Source organism: Oryzias melastigma, linkage group LG16, assembly GCF_002922805.2.
Source record: "Oryzias melastigma strain HK-1 linkage group LG16, ASM292280v2, whole genome shotgun sequence".
Taxonomy (NCBI): domain Eukaryota; kingdom Metazoa; phylum Chordata; class Actinopteri; order Beloniformes; family Adrianichthyidae; genus Oryzias; species Oryzias melastigma.
In genome coordinates this window covers 16,705,603-16,725,496 of record NC_050527.1, presented here as the reverse complement: position 1 = coordinate 16,725,496, position 19,894 = coordinate 16,705,603, and the positions used below count along the sequence as shown (strand labels likewise).

Sequence of the window (19,894 nt, the reverse complement as noted above, 5' to 3'; positions counted from 1 at the left end):
CTATCCATCCATCCATCCATCCATCTTCCTGACAGCTTCTTCCCTTTCGGGGTCGCGGGGGTGCCGGAGCCTATCCCGGCTACTGAAGGGCGAAGGCGGGGTTCACCTGGACAGGTCTCCAGTCTGTCTCAGGGCCTCAGTCACACACATCCACTCTCACATTCACACCTAGGGGGAATTTAGAGTCACCAATTCACCTATGAAGCATGTTTTTGGACGGTGGGAGGAAGCCGGAGTCCCCGGTGAAAACCCACACATGCACGGGGAGAACATGCAAACTCCACACAGAAAGGTCCCAGCCGGGATTCGAACCGGGGCCTTCTCGCTGTGAGGCAAGAGCGCTAACCACTGCGCCACCATGCAGCCCCCCTATCTATCTATCTATCTATCTATCTATCTATCTATCTATCTATCTATCTATCTATCTATCTATCTATCTATCTATCTATCTATCTTCATTTTTTTCTTGTGTGTGTATATGTTCTTTATGTTCGATTTTTTGTATCATATGTTTGCAATTGTTAAATAAAGTGGGGTTGGAAGTAAACTTTCATTAAACCAAACAGAAGAAGAAGAAATGGTTTGTAGTCCGTTGTAGTCCTGTACAGGATTCCGCGGTCCTGAGCCTTAACTTTTATTTTTTTCTTTCGTTTTTTTCAGCATCAAAGTAAAGGTTTTCAATATTATAGATAATATCACCATTATAAACATTTCAAGACGTTATTTTGTTATTAACACACAAATACATGCTCTGACCGTAAAGTGATTTAGAGAAAGTGTCGTGAAATTTGCGCATGCGCAGAGTCATCGGGTAGCCGGCAACACCGCGGTCAGACTGTGGATCTGTTTCGTGGATGAGAATCTCGTCTGCGTGAACGTTCAAGATTCCAACTCAAACGAAAGGAAAGCGAAACGACTGTCAGCTGCTGCGTTTGACGCTGTGACGTAACAGTTACAGTCGTTCATTGACACACGCCAGACTTTGATCTCTGGAGGCCTACATGCAATACCAACTTTTGACGTTGAAACCATGGAGTCTTCTTCAGCACCAGAAAGGTAGACTTTACTTTCCCGTGATCTTTTACAATTATCAGAACTTTAGCAAAAAGTACTCTGCTTAAGTGTACTACACTATACTTGGTCTATAAGTAAAAGTAAGGCAGTGTACTTGTAATTCACTTTTATATATTATTCATAAACTTAAAATACCCCAATTTGGTCTGAAGAAGTATTCCCCTCTACATACACTGTCTACTACTGTATACTTGCTACACTCATACCTCATACTCGAGTATACTTAATACAATCAATTTCCAGTATGCTAGTTTTTGCTTATCATAAATTGACTCTTGAGGCCACGTTGAAGACATCTGTCTGTCTGTTTGCATGATTTGATGAGGTGGTAGGACAGTGGTCAGGGTCAGGAGGCTCCTCCCTGATGATGCTGAACCACAGAAATCCAGCTTCATAAAGACTCTTGTAGAATGGGGGGTTTCATCATGTTTGCAGTTATATTGCAAATTCAGTTCAATAGTCTTGGCCTGTTTCACAAAGAGCTGTATGGTTTCACACACCTGTGGTTCAGGTAGTGATGAAAAAAACAGTGCTTTCATTTTTGAAGGGTGAGTGAGTGTATAAAGGAAGCATGCAGACAAAGGTTAGGCTTGTGCATTTATTCCACGCTTCCTGAAAGTCTTCATGACCTGGTGCCTGTTCCATCAGAAATGGGAAGTTTAGTTTAGTGTCTTTACCACTTTATGTATTATATCATCACACCTATTTTTTCCATTGACTATGTTCATTTTTCTCGTCTGAAAACCTACGGTTTCTCCTTGTAGTTGGGAGGGCCCATAGCTTTTATGATGCCATTTCTTCTCACATTTTTCCATGAAAGCTTTAGGATCTTCTCCAAAAGGTGCTTTGGTTGCACAAGAACTGCACCTTCTTGTCATGTCAGCTGTGGTTTCCTCAAACTGTTCATGTCTCAGTGTATTCTCTCCTTTTTTGGAGAAGGCCTGGAGGGTAATTGTGCTCATAGTTGATCTTCTGGTTTTTCAACATAAAACCTTATTTTTGTCTTCAAGTCTGAACACTTTTTTATTCTATAGCTTAAAAAACTTAACCAGAATGGATCTTGGCTTTCAATTTTTGTTTCTTTTGAGCTCGCTTTTGTGGATTTTTAAGAACCAGAGATATCTGGAGGGTTTTGTAGTAGTTCCTCCACAAACTTTATTGCTGATCTTGATCTGTTTTCCGGGCTTTCATGTATTCCGTATATCTATACGTTTTTTTCTCCTTGAATCTGCTTCCTGATTTTCTCGTCGGTTTAAAGGATGAGTATTCTCAACACCCTTCCCTCTATATTGTTTACTATTTCTTTTGATTGTTTCTTTTAATGTTTTATGTAAAGCTCTTTAAATTGTCTCTGTACATGAAATGTGCTATACAAATAAACTTGCCTTGCCTTCCCTCTATAATACAACTATCAATGGCACGAGAACACATTATAACACATGTTGTGTTTTCTTAGAAATAATATCATATTATCTGATAAACTATTCTTGTGTGGCAGCTGTGGTGCAGAATTAGAACAGGATGTTCAAAGGTAGCACATACTGTTCCCAGCATGCCCTCACATGTGTCAAGTGTCTTTGAGCAAGACACTGCATCCCACAATGCTCCTGGTGGTTATAGGTTGTCATGTAAGGCGGCAAAGTCTGACGTGAATGTGTGAATGGGACTGTGACCTAAAGCTAGGTCAAAAAGGTTTATTTAACTATTGACCATTTACCATGGTGGTCATTAATGGTTTATTATTTTAACAAACTGCTTCCTTTCCGGTTTCTTCTAAAAAAATAAACTTAAGATGAACCCATGTTTCTGACGGGAGAGCTGAGCAGAATCTACGCCGGTGCATAAATATTCTTTGTAACTCAAACCAACCAATGTGAATCTTGGCCCACTGACACCAGATTTTACTGAGAAAAACATTCAAGCTCACATTATCCTTAATGCTGGAGAAACAATGAAACACGGGTCTGTACAGAGAGTCTCTGCCTTCACATTAAAAACAGACCAGTGTGCAGCTCTGTTTCATTTGCTCACATTTGTGCTTGTTGATCCATCCATCTTCTGCTCATAAAGGACCGGGGGGCAGTAGTCCAAGCAAAGATGTCCAGACTTCCCTCTCCCCGATCACTTCCTCCAGCCCCTCTGGGGGGACCCCGAGGCGTTCCCAGACCAGCCTAGAGATGTAGTCTCTCCAGCATGTCCTGGGTCTTCCTCGAGGCCTCCATCCAGTGGGACATGCATGGGACACCCAGGGAGGCGTCCACCTCAACTGGCTCCTCTCAATGTGGAGGAGAAGGGGCTCTACTCCGAGCTCCCAACAGGTGACGGAGTCTCACCCTATCTCTAAGGGAGCGTCCAGCCACCCTCCAGAGGAAACTTATTTCAGCCGCTTGTAGTCGGGATCTCGTTCTTTCGACCCAGGATACTTCAACTCCTTCACCTGAGGCAGGAGCACTCCTCCCACTACCTTTCTCCAGTCGAGCACCATGGCCTCATACTTGGCCCTCATCCCAGCCGCTTCACACTTGGCTGCAAACCACTCCAATGCATGCTGGAGGTCCTGGGTCGGTGACGCCAACAGGACATGCTTGTTGATGTGGGAAAAAAAACCTGTCACCTGTGGTCATCCAGACATATTTATGTGCAGCTGCCTTCAGATCTGATTATAAACACTCAGCATACAGTATGTATGAACAGCACAGATATGTGGATGTACACATAAAACAGGGGATTTAGGACCATGAGAAAACAGCAACCTTAGTATAAATGTAAATGTGGGTGAAAGTGTTCAGGAAGTTGACTTTGGTTCAACAGATTGAGTTTCACTCAGGACACATCATTTGTCACTGCCTGAAATCAAACTGCCGTTAAAGGAATGGTCTGTCAACACTGATCTACAGCAAAAGTGTAAACGTTTGTGGAGGAATGGAGAAACCTCTCTGTCAGCATGAGTTTTCTTTATTCACTCTCTTCAGCACGTAATCCCTTTTGCTCTTTGCCTTCAGGATGGTGCAGAGACTCCTGTCCATGGCTGGTCTTCACAGTCTGGGCAGCAGCATGTGGAGCTACATGAGCCGGACCATAGGGTAAGGCTCTTCCAGCAACACGCACTCCCTGTTGTCTATGAGGCTCTGTGAAGGTCTGCCTCAGCTAAATTAGGCCCAACAACCATTGCAACACACTCTCAGTAAAATGCGTACATATTCCACGACTTTGCACTCTGAAATACCGTGTATAATATACGCCAAACACGCTTTTTGCGTGCATATGATACGCAATGATTGAGAATAGGTTGCGCCGGCGTACAATAAACACGACTTTTTAGGTTTGGTTTTGATCACGTGGTCAGAAATCCTCCAGCTCTTTTCTAAATGACGTTGTTCCCGGTTAAGGTTAGGATTACGGTTATGGTTAGGGTTTGAAAAGCAAATTGTTCGTTTGTGGGGCTGTCTGTGATGCTCACGCCTCCACCAGGGGACGTGTCAATCGTGGAAAACACATTTTAACACGTTTAGGACCGAGCGTATTATATGCACGCAAAAACTGGTTTTGACGTATATTATACACGGCATTTCCCAAATCGTGGCATATGTACGCATTTTACTGAGACTGGGCTTAATATTGACTGCATAAGAGAACTGGACAGAGGGACCCCTCCCACCTGGTGTTCCAAACAGGAAGTACCTGCTGGCTCCAAGAAGCCGAAATCCCATAGACTTCTATAGAGAAACAAATAGCTGTCATTCTATTGGTCAGAATAACCACTCTGACACTTTTTTAACATCTTCTGGATAATTCTAAATTTTTTCATATTTTTTCTGAACTTCAAGTTATTGAATTTATAAACTGCCCAATCAGATGCCTCAATACTCCTTATTGGCCAGAGTTGTTGCCATAGAAATGTTGACTCAGAACAACTCAGACCATACACAAAGAACAAAAATATACTAATGCCGTCTATGCATGTACAACTTGAAATTACAGCAGCTTATGACCAACTATGAATTCAAAACGGCTCCCACAGATGCAAATCTGAAATGCACAAATGGACTAACACACACACAAACTTTATGCAAAGTTTACATTTGTGTGTCGATGATGTGTTTAAATGCTTCCAGAAAGCTGGGTCATCAGAGTTTTCTTATATAATGCTTTAAACACTGAACTTGTGAAAAGTAAAACCCGACATTTTTCCACTTTCTTAAACAGATATACCCAGATAATTCAGATTATAAAAAGGCTAAAAACATGTTTTGAGAACACTCATCACTAAAAAAAACAAAAAGTTTTCCAGAACTAATTGGTCCTTCTGTGCTGCACCTCCTCTGACAGCGCCTCCTCTGACAGGACTTTCTCTGACTGCGCCTCCTCTGTGCAGCACCTCTGGTTTGGAGCTCTTCCCTGAACTCTGGTCCCTGATCACGGTGACAGCATGCAGCGCTGGAACAGAGCGGGTCGACGGGCTGATCGACCCGCTCTGTTCTCTAGGTGTCGAGAAAGACCCAGCACTGCTTATCAGGGCATATCTGTTTAAGAAAGTGGAAAAAATGTCACTGTTTTATTCAGGCTGTGAACATTAGCACATTAACACATGTGATTTATCAAAAAGAATTAATTCATGAATATTTATTAATGCAAAGGAATTACACCTCGTGGAGCAGCAGTCCTTCGCTTTGCCTCGCCGATTTAGGTTTCAGTGGCAAAACTCTTCCTCAGGTATTATCCCACGTATACCATGGTTATTTACAGAGGAAATACATTTTCAACTGTTTTTTAGTACTTTAATCTTGTTGGGGCAGTTTTCTGTTTAGATGTCGTTTGATCCATGGTCTGCGCGTTGCCATGGTAACACGACAACGTGTCGCTGAGCCTCGACTGGAGCTGCAGAGGAAAACGATATAAATGCTGATCGTCATGACAGGTTAAATAAAGCTTCAGTTCAGAGAGAAAGTCCACCTTTTACCGCTTGTTTTTGCCCAGAAGATGAGGGAAATGTTTTCCTGCACGGTGATATAGAGCAGTGACTGGAGCTTTTTTTTTTTTAGTTCTGCAGGTTTGTTTCTTACGGCTGTATGTCAGCATCTATGTTTTCTTGGAGTAATACTGCTGACATCAAAGTCTAAAGAATTCTGCTTATTATACTGTTGATGTATTTGTGCTCACAAATTACACTTCTGGGTTAACACTTAAAAAAAAATCATACAATAAAAATAAAATAAATAATTCCCTCTGGCCTGTTTTTGTTCAAAAGCTGCATGTTGTCATTCATTAATAGTGATTAATCACAACACAAAAGTGTGTGTAATCTGATATGTTTTAATAGGTTCACAGCCTTAGCTAGAAATAAATGTTCTAAATGTACAGTTTTTTTGTTTAATTTCATTTTGTGATTATTTGCAAATAATAAGTGCTTAGCACTTTAACTTGAACTAAAAAAGAAAAAAAAAAAGTTTATTGCGGGAAACCAAAGAACTGAACGCGGTTTAACACAACCTTACCAATTTCAACAAAAAAATGTACAATATTTATTTTATGAATGTCCTGCTGAACTGTATTTTCATTTCCTGTCTTAGATCACAAATGTGAATAATCCCTCAATATTTGAGGTTTTAATGAAAATATCCCCCTTTCATTGAGCAGATATTATTATTCTAACTGGTTCTATTTTGTCTGATGTTATTTCTACATATTTTAAGTGTGATCAGCACAAAAACTGATAGAAATTCATGTTGGCCACATTTAATACCTTCAATATTGACACACATCACTGCCGTACACATTTTCATCACTTCCTAGGATAAATGTACTTGTTGTTTTACAGGATATTTTAGGGGATGATTGTAAAAACAGGAATGGTTTGGTTCAGTGAAAATGTTCAGAGCAGCTATGGAGCCACATAGTTTCAGCTTTCAAAATAAGAGCAGCAGGTAAAAAATAAATCTGGTAAACGTATTTTATAACATTACAAGGAAATATTCACTTTCAAATTTTTGCAAACAGATTTTCAATTACTTTTTATCATTATTTGCTGCAGATCAGACACAGTTATGATCAAAAACAAAGAGGAGTGATGTTAGAACCACGGCTGAGCTAACAGCAGCTCACTGACCGCAGTAGAAAACATTACAACATTAAGAAGTTTGACTTTAGTGTCAGACACGCTGGAATTGTCTGAGTTTTGATCTGTTTAAAAGGATTATGTGAGAATGGAAATTTAGGAAACTTTTAACTGGTGAGAAAAGATCTTCTGCAGCTCCACGTCTCATAGACAAAGCTAATGCTAGTGTTAGCATTAGCACAGATTAAAAGAATAAAATCATAATTACCTTTATAATCAAACAAGGAACTTAGATCCTTCTGAGAATGTGAAAGGTGCTCTTCTGTTTCATTAAACTCTGGAGCTTATTCAAGTTTTTAAGGTTTTGTCTGGAACCTGACACTCATACATGCGGTAAACATTGTTTTGGTGAACCGTAGAACTTTAGTAAGGCTGCTTGGTCGAGGCTTCTTTTCATCCCACGTCTGCAGGGGAACCGCGGTGCGCCTGCTTTCTTGCAGAGGTTTGGTGCTTGTCCGGCCTGGTAGCAGGAGCCACGACACTAATCCCCCCTGGTGTCAGTGTGTGTTTTGGGGGAACTCGCGCTGTTTGCTCCCGTGTTAAGGAGACCTGATGATAAACAGTCTTTACGCCCGGCTGATCAGCGGTCTGCACTCTGAGTGTCGGACCTCGACAACCAGAGCGAACAGAGTCCCGCGTCAAACCTCCACTAGGGAGCTGGCGTAAAAATTGAAAGATCCTCACAGATTACGGGCTTAATAGCTCTTCTGATAGACGTTCAAATGTGGAAGGAAGAATCTCAATCATTTTGTATCAACACTTTCATTTCAGCTGAAACTCTTCTATCACACCCGACACTTTTCTCCACCCGTTATCCCAATAATTAATAACACATTTATTTAATTATTTCATATTAAATATATTAATTTATATTTGTCTCTTTGAGCCCATACTGGGCCATGAAATAATTAAATATGTTCACAATTTATCTTGATTTATCTTTAATGTTAACTAGATATTCCATACAATCCAGACATCTAAAGGTTGTTGTAGACATTTCGGCAAGCTTAGTCTAGACATAAACTTGAGTTTAATATACATATGCATAACTCTTTCACAGCTGCAGTGTTAATGTTCTGTGAATTCTTAAAACCCTTCAAATGTTTACCCAATGAATTCTACCAATTAGTTTACAATAGTAGCTTGAAGAGTGTGTCTATGTTGTGTTGTCTGCGACAACTCCAGTATTCAAGGGTCGTGTGTGTAGCTAAGATTTGATGAGTGATGATTTGTTTGAAAACCTGTTTTTTGCAGATGGTCCAATCACCTTACCACCAAAGGCAACAAAGTCTTTAATGTGCAATTTGAATCCATCCATCCATCCATCTTCTTGACCGCTTCTTCCCTTTCGGGGTCGCGGGGGTGCCAGAGCCTATCCCGGCTACCGATGGGCGAAGGCGGGGTACACCCTGGACAGGTCGCCAGTCTGTCGCAGGGCCTCAATCACACACCCATTCACTCTCACATTCACACCTAGGGGTAATTTAGAGTCACCAATTAACCTATGAAGCATGTTTTTGGACGGTGGGAGGAAGCCGGAGTCCCCGGTGAAAACCCACGCATGCACGGGGAGAACATGCAAACTCCACACAGAAAGGTCCCAGCTGGGAGTCGAACCGGGGCCTTCTCGCTGTGAGGCAAGAGCGCTAACCACTGCGCCACCGTGCAGCCCAATTTGAATCCTGCATCTTAAAGATTTGAAGTCAATATTGTGGCATAATCTTGTTTGTGTGGTTTTCCAGGTGGTTTTGGATCCCTGGCTGGCTGCCCTCATGGTGCCCGACCTCCCACAAGCTGCTGCAGGCTGCAGAGGACAAGATGCTGCGATGTAAAGTTGATCCCACTTTTCAGTTGCTGGTGTTGCAGTTCACATGCAGGGTGCAGTCAGGAGGAGGCAGAGAGCAACGGATTATTAGAGTCAAATCTGTTTTCTTCCCTTCTCCCTACATTTAGCTCTCCAAACTGGGAGTTATTGAAAACTCATGTTTTCGAATTTGGCCATCACTTTCCCTCGATGACGTCACCAATAGTGGCCGGTCAGCTAGCATTAATGCCGAGCTTCCAGCGCTCGAATATACATAACAACAGCAGTTTTATAACTTTAAAAAAGTCATGCAACAACAAAAAGTCATTACTTACATTTACATATAAACTTCTGTAGTTCAGACAACATCCACGTACAGCACAGAAAGAAGGATGCGGAACCCCCTCGTGATGGAGGACTACAGAGCCCTCCGCTTGTAGGGTAGGCCCTTAAAAAAAGCTATTTTTGAACAACCCTAGTACAACAAATGCCGCTACAAATGGACGGGTAGGCAGAGGGGAAGAATTTGGATTGGGCTAGGATTCTGGATCAAATAATGATGATGGTGCTAAGTCTGCATCCTGGACATTTGGTCAGTTGAAGATCAGCTAGCCTAGTTTTACTGGTAGGAAATGTCATCTTAACTCCTGATAGCTCAGTGTCCTTCTTACATAGTAATCCCTGAGCAGAAATGTGCACCCAGTTAGCCCCATGTGTCAAAGTCAAGGCCCTCCAGGTAATTCTGTCCGGCCCTCCAGATCATTTTATTTTATTGTTATTAATGATCCGATGTTATCTTCTACTAATTTCTAAATTGTAACATTTTGACAAAATATATTTTTATGGAGAGTAAAATATTGAAAGTTATTTAAGGTTTAAGTTGATTTATTCTGGAATAATATTCCTGTCTTTTTATTATTCATAAATATGTTAAATAGACACAGTTTAAAGTTTTAAAAATTGTCATTCTGTTAGCTTTTTGGACTATTTTGGCATTTACTAAGATTTTTTAAGCTATTTGGAGTTTTTTCGTTTTTTAGGCTATTTTGAAGTTGAACCATTTTTTCTGGTACATGCTAGCTGTTTTGGCTAAGCTAAGTTTGTATTTTTTCAGTTTTGTAGGGTAATTTGGCATTTAGCTAATATTTTAGCTGGCTATCAGCCTCAGCATTTTCAGCTGTTAGGTTTAGTGATTTCAATTTCAGCATCTTCAACTATCAGCACTAGCATCTTTAGCTGCCACATTTAGCTTAGAGCATTCACACTAGCATTATCACAGGTAATGCTATACATCTAGTTTATAATTATGTTAAAAAGTAATGGTTTTAAAGTTTTAAAAATGTAGCTTTAGAGTGTTCAATAAATGTTTGTCCTGTTCACCCCGTGACCTAAGGTGTGTATTAATATTTTGGCTGCTTGTGCGATTTCGTTTTACACCCCTGGTTTAGATTATTAAACCTTTCTTTCTATTTCTCGCAAAAGTTACAGCATATTCAGTTAAAGAAGTTAGTAATGTCCTGGTTTTGATGGGTTTTGGTGAAGTCAAAGCTGCTTTTCCTGTACTCCAATGCAGTCTCACAAGAGCTGGTAAGCTCTTCTGTGCTGTTGAAGAGGAAGCAGATATATAATCTGGAGTATCTGTTAACTCAAATGGATGTTCCTTTTTTCCCCACAGGTGTAAACACAACTCTGACAAAACGATTCATCTGCATCTCCAATGGCAACCAGCTGTGGACCCTGAGTCTAGTCAGTGATGCTGTTAAGGATAAAACACCCATGGTTCTGCTACATGGCTTTGGAGGTGGAGTGGGACTTTGGGCTCAGAACTTAGACGCTCTGTCAGCGTGTCGGCCAGTTTTTGCTTTGGACTTGCTGGGCTTTGGCCAGAGCAACAGACCTGAGTTCTCCACACAACCTGAAGCTGCAGAGGACCAGTTTGTGGAATCAATTGAGCAATGGAGGGACAAAATGGGTCTGGAGAGCATGATACTGCTTGGGCACAACCTGGGAGGATACCTGGCCGTGTCGTATTCTATCAAGCATCCGGGCAGGTGAGATCAGACCACATTTAACCCTGCCAACAACAGTAACCTCTTATTCCTTACTGCTAACTTTTCTCATTTCCTTTCTACTGGTATGTGAGTGGGATTTTGTTTATTCTGGAGGAGGTGACAAGCATCCATATAATCCTTGTTTGTACTGAGAGGTCCAGTCCGGTTTTTGAGCGTTTCCATTGTTAAATAGACCCATTAAACAGTTCTGACCTGTTCTTCTTGAGGGTTCCCATCTGTTGTAAGTTCATAGAAAAAGGTAGCAATTCCGTTTTCCTCTTTACGGCGGTATTCTTCTCAGCCTCCCACAATATTCTTTCAAACAACATTAAATTCCTGTTCTACACGATGTACAGCAAAGACAGAAAAAGCTGCTGGATGACCTCCACTGCTGTTGCTTTTCTAGTCGTCGCACTACAATGATGCGCTAGTGATCTACACTGCGCATGTTCAGTGAAAACAAACCACTCGGTGGAAGTGAGGCTTAACTGAATTCTGAGTCACCAGAATTAACTGGACCGTACCACACCACTCACTGGAAACGAGGCTATAGCTGGTGGCCAAAGTCAACATGTGTGAGATCATAAAATGCTGATAACTTAATACCCTCCTGAGACCCGGACACTCAACTTTGTCCTTTGTAGTCAACATTGTACTTCTGGAAATGTCCTGTAAACTGTAAGATCTTCTCTGTAAGTCCTGTTGTTCTTGCAACGGACACTTGAAATTATGGACGCTTTGAAATTATACCACATTTTGGCAGGGGAGACCAAATGGCTTTTATCTTATTTATCACATTTTCTGGATAAAGAAAGTCAAATATTTTAGCCTAGAGTAAAACTATTTTTAGTGTCGTATTTTATTTCCTCCCTGTAAGCCTTTGAGGAGCATCTGATTATGTTTATTTAAGCAAAGATTTTAACTTTTGTTTGTGAAAAAATTCAGTGTTTTCTACTCTGACAAACCAAATAAAAAATGCTTTAGTTTGGACCAATCAGAAAAGAGACCAGTACAGCCCTTTCTCTCTGCCCCCAAGTCATTTTCACTGCTCTGTTTGAAAAATAACTCTTATAACGTTTTGCTAACAAAAGCTGTGTCAGTCCTCGTCAACGAGTAGGTCTTGATGGGAATTAGGCCGGTTCTTTTGTGCAAGGATTTATGGAACTACTCAGAGGACAAAGGCATGACCAATGGTAGTCTTAGCTACTTGCAAGTATAATTTTGTTTTTGTCTTCTCCTGTCCATCAGCTGAGCAAACAGATCAGCGCTGCAGGCTTCTTATAGTGTAAAGATGTTACTGTTACAGTATGTTGCTCCAGTAGAAACCGCTTTTGTGCTTGAAAGCTAAAAAACAGTTTTTATTATATTTGTGAGAATTTCTTTTTGGACTGGGCGGAAGAAAGATGAGATGGGCATGGGTACAAGAAACCATTGCATACAGCGGGGCAAAAAAGTATTCAATCAGCCACCAAATGTGCAAGTTCTCCCACTTAAAAAGATGAGAGAGGTCTGTCATTTTACCTCAACTCTGAGAAAAAAAATGTGGAAAATTAGATTCTCTGATTTTTAAAGAATTTCTTTGTAAATTATGGTGGAAACTAGTGCTGCCACAAACGATTATTTTATTAGTCAATTTATCACCAATTATTTTTTCCGATTAGTCAATTAATCGGGTCATACGCAAACTGGATGTAAAGCACACATCTTAACCATCATTAGCTTTAAACTAACTAAAAATAAAGACAATTAAACGTAAGAAATTGGAAGACATACAAGGCCATTGATCATCTCCCTCCATCTGGGGCTCCCCTCAAGATCTCACCCTGTGGGGTCAAATGATCACAGAAATCCCAGAACCACACAGGGGACCTAGTGAATGACCTGCAGAGAGCTGGACCAAAGTACCAAAGACTACCAGCAGTAACACACTACACCGCTATGCACTCAAACCCTGCAGTGTCAGACGTGTCCTCCTGATAAAGCCAGTACACGTGCAGGTTCATCTAAAGTTTGAAGAGAGCATCTGGATGATCCAGAAGAGGATTGGAGAATGTCCTATGGTCAGAGGAAACCACAATACAACTTTTTGGTAAAAACTAAAGAATGCTGGGTTTCATCCAAAGAACACCATACCTAGTGTAAAGCATGGGGAAGGAAACATCATGGTTTGGAGCTGTTTTTCAGCAAAGGGACCAGAACGACTGATCCATGTGAAGGAAAGAATGAATGAGGCCATGTATGGTCAGATTTAGAGTGGAAACCTCCTAACCTCCTTCCATCAGCATTGAAGATGAAACGGAAGAGGGTCTGTCACCATATGACACCAGACCCCCTGACTGAACAACAAAAGAGGACTTAAGTCAATTTCAAATGTTGAATGTTTTTATGGTTGTTACTGTACTATTCTTTGAGAACGAATATTTGATTAATTCATTATATTTAAATTCATATTTTTATAACTGATAGATCTTAATTGTTTTTAGGGTTTTATTTATTTTATTTGTTTTATGTCTGTGTGGAGCTGCTTTTAAATTTCCTTTGGAATTAATAAAGCTTTTCATTCATTCATGGCAACCATCCTAAACACACTGCCCGGGTAACTAAGGAGTGGCTTCAGAAGAAGCATTTCAAGGTCCTGGAGTGGTCGAGACAGTCTCCAGATCTCATAGTAAATCACTGGAGGGAGATGAGAGTCTGTGTTGCCCAGTAACAGCCCAAAAATATCACTGCTCTAGAGGAGATCTGAATAGAGGAATGGACCAAAATATCACTGCTCTAGAGGAGATCTGAATAGAGGAATGGACCAAAATATCACTGATCCAGAGGAGATCTGCATGGAGGAATGGACCAAAAATCCAGGAACAGTTTGTGAGAATCTTCTGAAGACTTACAAAAAATGTTTCACTGCTGTCATTGCCAACAAAGTATTGAGTTGAACTTTTGTTATTGACCAAATATCTATTTTCCAGCATAATTTGCAAATAAATTCTCTAGAAATCAAACAATGTGATTTTCTGTATTTTTTCTCTTTTTGTCTCTCATAGTTGAAGTTTATCTATCATGAAAATTTCAGGCCTCTGTCATCTTTTTAAGTGGGAGAACCTTACTCATTTGGTGACTTTTTTGCCCCTCTGTATGCATACAGACTACATGTTTCCAGGAGTATATAAATATACACCTTGTGAAGATTTCTAACCCCCATTGTAAAGGTATCTGGACAGGACAAATTAGAAAATAAAGATAAAAAATGTGTTACCACCTCTGTAGCCTTAAATATTATGGGTGATTCGACCTATAGGAATCTTTAAATCATCAGTTTCCTCGCTCGTCTTCAGGGTCAAACACATTATTCTGTTGGAGCCCTGGGGTTTCCCTGAGAGTCAGGCCTCTCCGAAGATCGACCGGCCCATCCCAGTATGGATAAAAGCCCTCAGCGCCATGTTCCGTCCCTTTAACCCCCTGGCCGGCCTGCGACTGATGGGACCACTTGGTGAGAAATGATGCAGAAGATATGATGAAGGTCGTTTTATAACCATGACAGGTTTTCATTTGTGGGCCACACAGGTCCCATTTTGGTCCAGACCCTGAGGCCAGACTTCAAGAGGAAGTTTTCTTCAATGTTCAAAGACAATACGGTGCCAGAGTACATTTACCACCTCAACGTGCAGTTCCCCAGGTGTGTCCCCCTCAGCTTTGTTTTGATAAAAATCTGTGAGGCAACTGGATCTTAGCTGAAGATGTGTCCTCTGATGGTAATTAACTGGCCTTCTGTTCCAAGTGGAGAAACAGCTTTTAAGAACATGACTGATCTGCATGGCTGGGCTAAGAGGCCCATGCTTCAAAGAATGGACCAGCTGCAGCCACACATCTCTATCACAATAATCTATGGCTCGCGCTCAAGCATTGACAGCGTCTCAGCCACCAGCATCCGAGAGAGGAGGCCTCACTCTAATGTCCACATGATTGTAAGTTCACTGATACTGAAATAGTTTACTTGTGTATGTGTGACAGTTGACTTGATGGTCACCTATGCATTCCCATTTCCACAAATGAAGCCCTTTTCAAGTTTGAGTTATTTCTTGTTCAACTTTCGGCACATCCGTTTGGACGTCGCCACAGCCAATCAGCTTTCATTGAATAGCACAGATGGTTCTACCACCAGATGTCCCTCCTGACACAACCCTGTATTTTATCCGGGCTGGGGACTGGTACAGAGAACCCAGACTTGCGTCCTCTTGTGGCTACATAGTTAGGCAGCGGTGTGAAGAGTCTTGGCTACAGACCCACACTGGATGAAGCTCACTGCACCTCCTGGGAAATGAACCCTGGTTTCCCATGCGCCAGTCCTACGCACAGTCAACTGAGCCATGCAGCCGCTCACAAGAAGACAGTACTATGAAAGACTACAGTCTGTGACAATAAATGAAAACTAATGTTATTTAAATAAATCTGAATACATTAAAAAATCCAGATTTCAGTATTATGGTTAATAAGGTTAGTTACTCAAGTATTGCTAAAAGTAAAGACTATTTTTTTTGTTTAGTTTATTTAAACATGTTGGTTAACCCATATAGTTATATTTTACAGTCACATCTATATTAACACCATTGACAATGAGTATACTATATCTTACATCCATGTTTGAAAGGTAGGAGGCAGAAGCATTGCTTATTAAAGCCTGCCTCTTAATTCTTTATACATTGACCATTACTTTAATGGGAATTTTTGATAATAATCATAAGTTAAAGTTCATTATAATATTCTAGATCAACAGAATGTACAATATACATAGAATAATAACGACAATATTTATATATACACATACTCGCACAAACTTTTTTTTTCATTAAACGCAGTATTTTGTCTACTATTGCATATATTCAATGCATGTTGTTATAGACTCTTCACGTGACGTCACACAAAACGTTGAGCGTACAGAGTGACTTCCTGTTTATATATTATGTCTTTGGTTTAGAACGGTAAAGCTGACAGCTGAACACTGTTGAAAATAATTTTATGTAAATAATGAAAGGTAACCTAACCAATTGTAACTGTACGACGGAGTATTAGGGCCACCAAAAAAAAAAAAAGTAATATTACGACTTTTTTTCTCGTAGATTTACGAGATTAAAAGTCGTAAATTTACGCGAAAAAAGTCGTAACTGCTAAATTACGAGAATAAAGTCGTATATTTATGACTTTAAAAGTCATAGGCTATATTTACGACTTTTAATCTCGTAAATTTACGAGAAAAAAACTCATAAATTTACGAGATTAAAAGTCGTAAATTTACGAGAAAAAAACTCGTGAATTTACGAGAAAAAAAGTCGTAATATTACTCGTAAATCTACGAGATTTAAAGTCGTAAATTAATGAGAAACAAACCCAAATGTGTCTGTTTATATCAGAGCCGTGCTCGAAATAAAGAGCTCAGAATAATGCATGTTTATCAGGTCCGTCACTTTATTTTGCCTTTAATTTCCCAGAAGCCCTTTCGCCCCCTTACATCACATGACAACCGAAGGAGAATGTAAACAGAACTCCGAACGCCTCCTTCTCCAAATGAAACGTCCCGTCTCAGCACAAAACAACACTGAGAAATAACAGTTGTCTGTTACATTAGCACAAGAACATGGAACATTCTGAAAACTAGTCCTCTTCAGACGGAAGCAGCACAGAGTTGGAGGAGATCTGGTCTGTCGCGGAGGACGAAATGACTGGAAGTGAACAGCTGCGCGGATATCGACGGCTTCATCGACGTAATCTGCAGAGATCCTGCAAGCCACCATCAACGAATAAAACATTAATAAACTGTAAATCAAATAAAGAAACTTCCAAACACTTGAAATATTTTAAACATTCAGTTTACCTGATGAAATCCAAGACGTTTTTCACAGTTTGGTCGGTCTGCTTCAGCGCACGGCATAAATTCGCTGGACTGTAGGCTCCCCTCGACTTCAATATATTTACGAGAAAAAAGTCGTAAATTTACGAGATTAAAAGTCGTAAATTTACGAGATTAAAAGTCGTAATATTACTTTTTTTTTTTTTGGTGGCCCTAATACTCCGTCGTATAACTGAAATCTGTACAATATATATTTTCTAAATCTCCTACCTTGTTATTGTTTCCCCTCTTAGATCAAATGTCAGTATTCCTCCTGCAGAATGCTCCACAGCTGCTTCCCCAAAATCCTCTGGATGATATTAAACCAGTCGTGGATTATTTCTCAGTCATAGTTAGATGAAGGTTACAGGAACTTCACTGAATGCTGCTGGTTTGATTATGAAGGTCATTCAGATTTTCTTCTTCTAATTGATGCTAACGCTAACATTAGCTTTCCATGACGGGGATGAGACGTAGATCTGCAGAAGATCTTTTCTGTCCAGTTAAAGTTGATCACATTTCTGTGTTCACAGAATCATTAAAAACATAGATAAAGTCAGACAATTTCAACGTGTCTGATGATAAAGAAAAACTAATAACTTGTGTTATTTTCTGATGTAACTCCTCTTTGTTGTTCCTCATAACCGTGTCTGATCCTGCAGGATAATAAAAGTAAACAAGGATCAAAATCATTTGAAACCGTCCAAAATATATATGTGGAAATTATAATTTTCACATAATTTTCTAAATGCCCAAGGCCAGAGTTGAACTTTTGTCTTAAAATATGTGTCTTCATAGTGGCATTTAAAATATTTTCAGAATTGTTTTTAGATTTGTGAACAATCTAAGACAGGACATAAAAATGCAGTTCAGCAGGACATTCATAAAATAAATATTGTGCCTTTTTCTGTTGAAATTGATATGGTTACCTTTCATTTATGTGAAATTCTGTCAAACGGTGTTCAGCTGTCAGGTCTGCCGTTCTTACCTGTGGAAGTAACTTTTCGCTTTTTCAGCCCTGTTGCCATTTTGTCTGACGTCACCGTCTAAAGGGTATATTGAAGGCCTCTTGCTTTTGCTGTTCCATTTCCTCACAGTTTTTTCGTTGACAGAGTATCCGTGGAGCTGGGCACTACGTTTTTGCTGATCAGCCAGAGGACTTCAACAACACAGTTTTGCAAGTGTGTGAAAAAGTGGACTGAGAGCAGAAACCAACTGGAATACAACTTCATGGCTTTACTTCATCAGCTGTTAGCCCTTTGACATCTTTCACCGGTGACGCTTAAACACAAAATTCTTTAACATACTGTAACTTTTCAACCGTTAACACGATAATTCCAGCAGATTCTGAAGGAGAAAAGTGGCGAGAGCTGCTGGAATTATTGTGTTAACAATTAAGAAATTGCAGTAAATCAAAGAACATAAACACTGGAGCTTCGGTGTTGAGCTTAAACACATTTATTTTGTGTTTTTTTTTATTTATCTCTTAAAACTAAACAATTATATTACTATTTTTCTACACTTTTAGAAGAAAAGGTTGTAAACTGTTTTTATTTATACCACGGTCCAGGTGAATACTCGATTCCGATTGGCTGCAGGCTGTGGATTAAAAAGTGATGATTAACAGTGATAATGCTCAACTAAGAAAGAAGTTCTGGTCACATGGCCCAAAGGTTCTGTATCAGTGGTCCCCAACCTTTCTCAGGCCACGGATTGGTTTAAATTATTTACATAGACCGGTCTGAACGGGGCCAGAGGTCGCATTTTTAAGATTCTGGTTACTGAAAATCTATTTTCAAAATAAAATTCTACTACAAGAAATTTTGTTTAAAAGAGTCAAAAATTTCAGTAGATAATTTTCTTCAGATGATTAAGATTCAATGAAACAAAATGAAGTTGTTTGTAGAAATTGTTTGTGATTTGAAAAAACTCCTTAAAGGAACCATCACGTTGTTCTGTTTTTGCTCAGTGGCTTCTGAGGCTTTCTGATCGGAGACTGATCCCGCTCCAAATCTCCCCTCCTACCTGAGCTGAATAAATCCTTTAATCATCCATGGAGGCTGTTGTGCTTGCTTTATAAAGTAATATTCACCTTCTTATAAAAATGTACTTTTATATGTAGTAATGTTTGTACATGAAAACACTTCATAAACCGACACACTCTCATTCACAGCTCGTCACCCGAGGTTTGGTTAAGGACCCCTCTCCATTAAAAATTGACATTTTAGGTGATCCTAACTCGTTTTTGTTCCCATTAAATCACGGGTCCCAACCTCTGGACTGCAAACCGGAACCAATCCAGTACCAGGACACACAGTGTCTGCTGGCAGATGGGGTCCGGTATTGCATCTGGTACCACGTCCAGTATGTCCAATGCTGGGTTAGGGTTAGTGCACCAGTTAGGGCAGGGGTCTTCAAACTACGGCCCGTGGGCCAGATCTGGCCCTCTTCCACATTAGGCCCGGCCAAACACTATCAGAGACGCATCTTTTTTTTTTCGGCCAATCTGGCCAATTGAGACCCACATAGAACAGGATTTTTTATTCCACCCCTCTGCAGTCTGAACCATGATAGGATAGGATAGAATCTTTATTGTTTTAATTTTGAAAATATTTTTGTATTTTCTTTTCCATGAAGATTACAGAGATAAATTATTTAAAATTTGGCCATGTGTGACTTCCTGGAAACCGTAAATGTTTACATTAAGGCTGTGATTGTTACACTTCTTCTGTTAGCCTACAAACCGACCCTGGCCCCCATCAGAGAAGAAAACAGTTATAACTGTTTTCTATCTGGCCCTCACAAGAAAAAAGTTTGGGGACCCCTAGGATAGCAGTATCCGGTACTGCATCCGGTATCGCGTCCAGAGGGACCCTTGTTTATGAACAGACAGCAAGTCAAAAAAACGACCCGTTGGGGAGACCCAAACGTCAAAAGTGACACACAGGGGGCCTCAAGCAAAGGTC

At 40.2% G+C, this 19,894-nt stretch overlaps 1 protein-coding gene across 1 annotated transcript; it reads left to right on the top strand.

Moving 5' to 3' along the window:
* Nucleotides 1–471: 471 nt before the first annotated feature.
* Nucleotides 472–18,980, top strand: LOC112143976 (1-acylglycerol-3-phosphate O-acyltransferase ABHD5). The gene is made up of 8 exons (XM_024268254.2): nt 472–1,056; nt 4,077–4,157; nt 8,932–9,017; nt 10,669–11,044; nt 14,380–14,534; nt 14,609–14,720; nt 14,823–15,009; nt 18,041–18,980. The coding sequence occupies exons 1-8, from the start codon at nt 1,031–1,033 to the stop codon at nt 18,128–18,130; spliced, it is 1,113 nt and encodes a 370-aa protein (XP_024124022.1). The 5' UTR covers nt 472–1,030; the 3' UTR covers nt 18,131–18,980.
* The last annotated feature ends 914 nt before the right edge of the window (nt 18,981–19,894 follow it).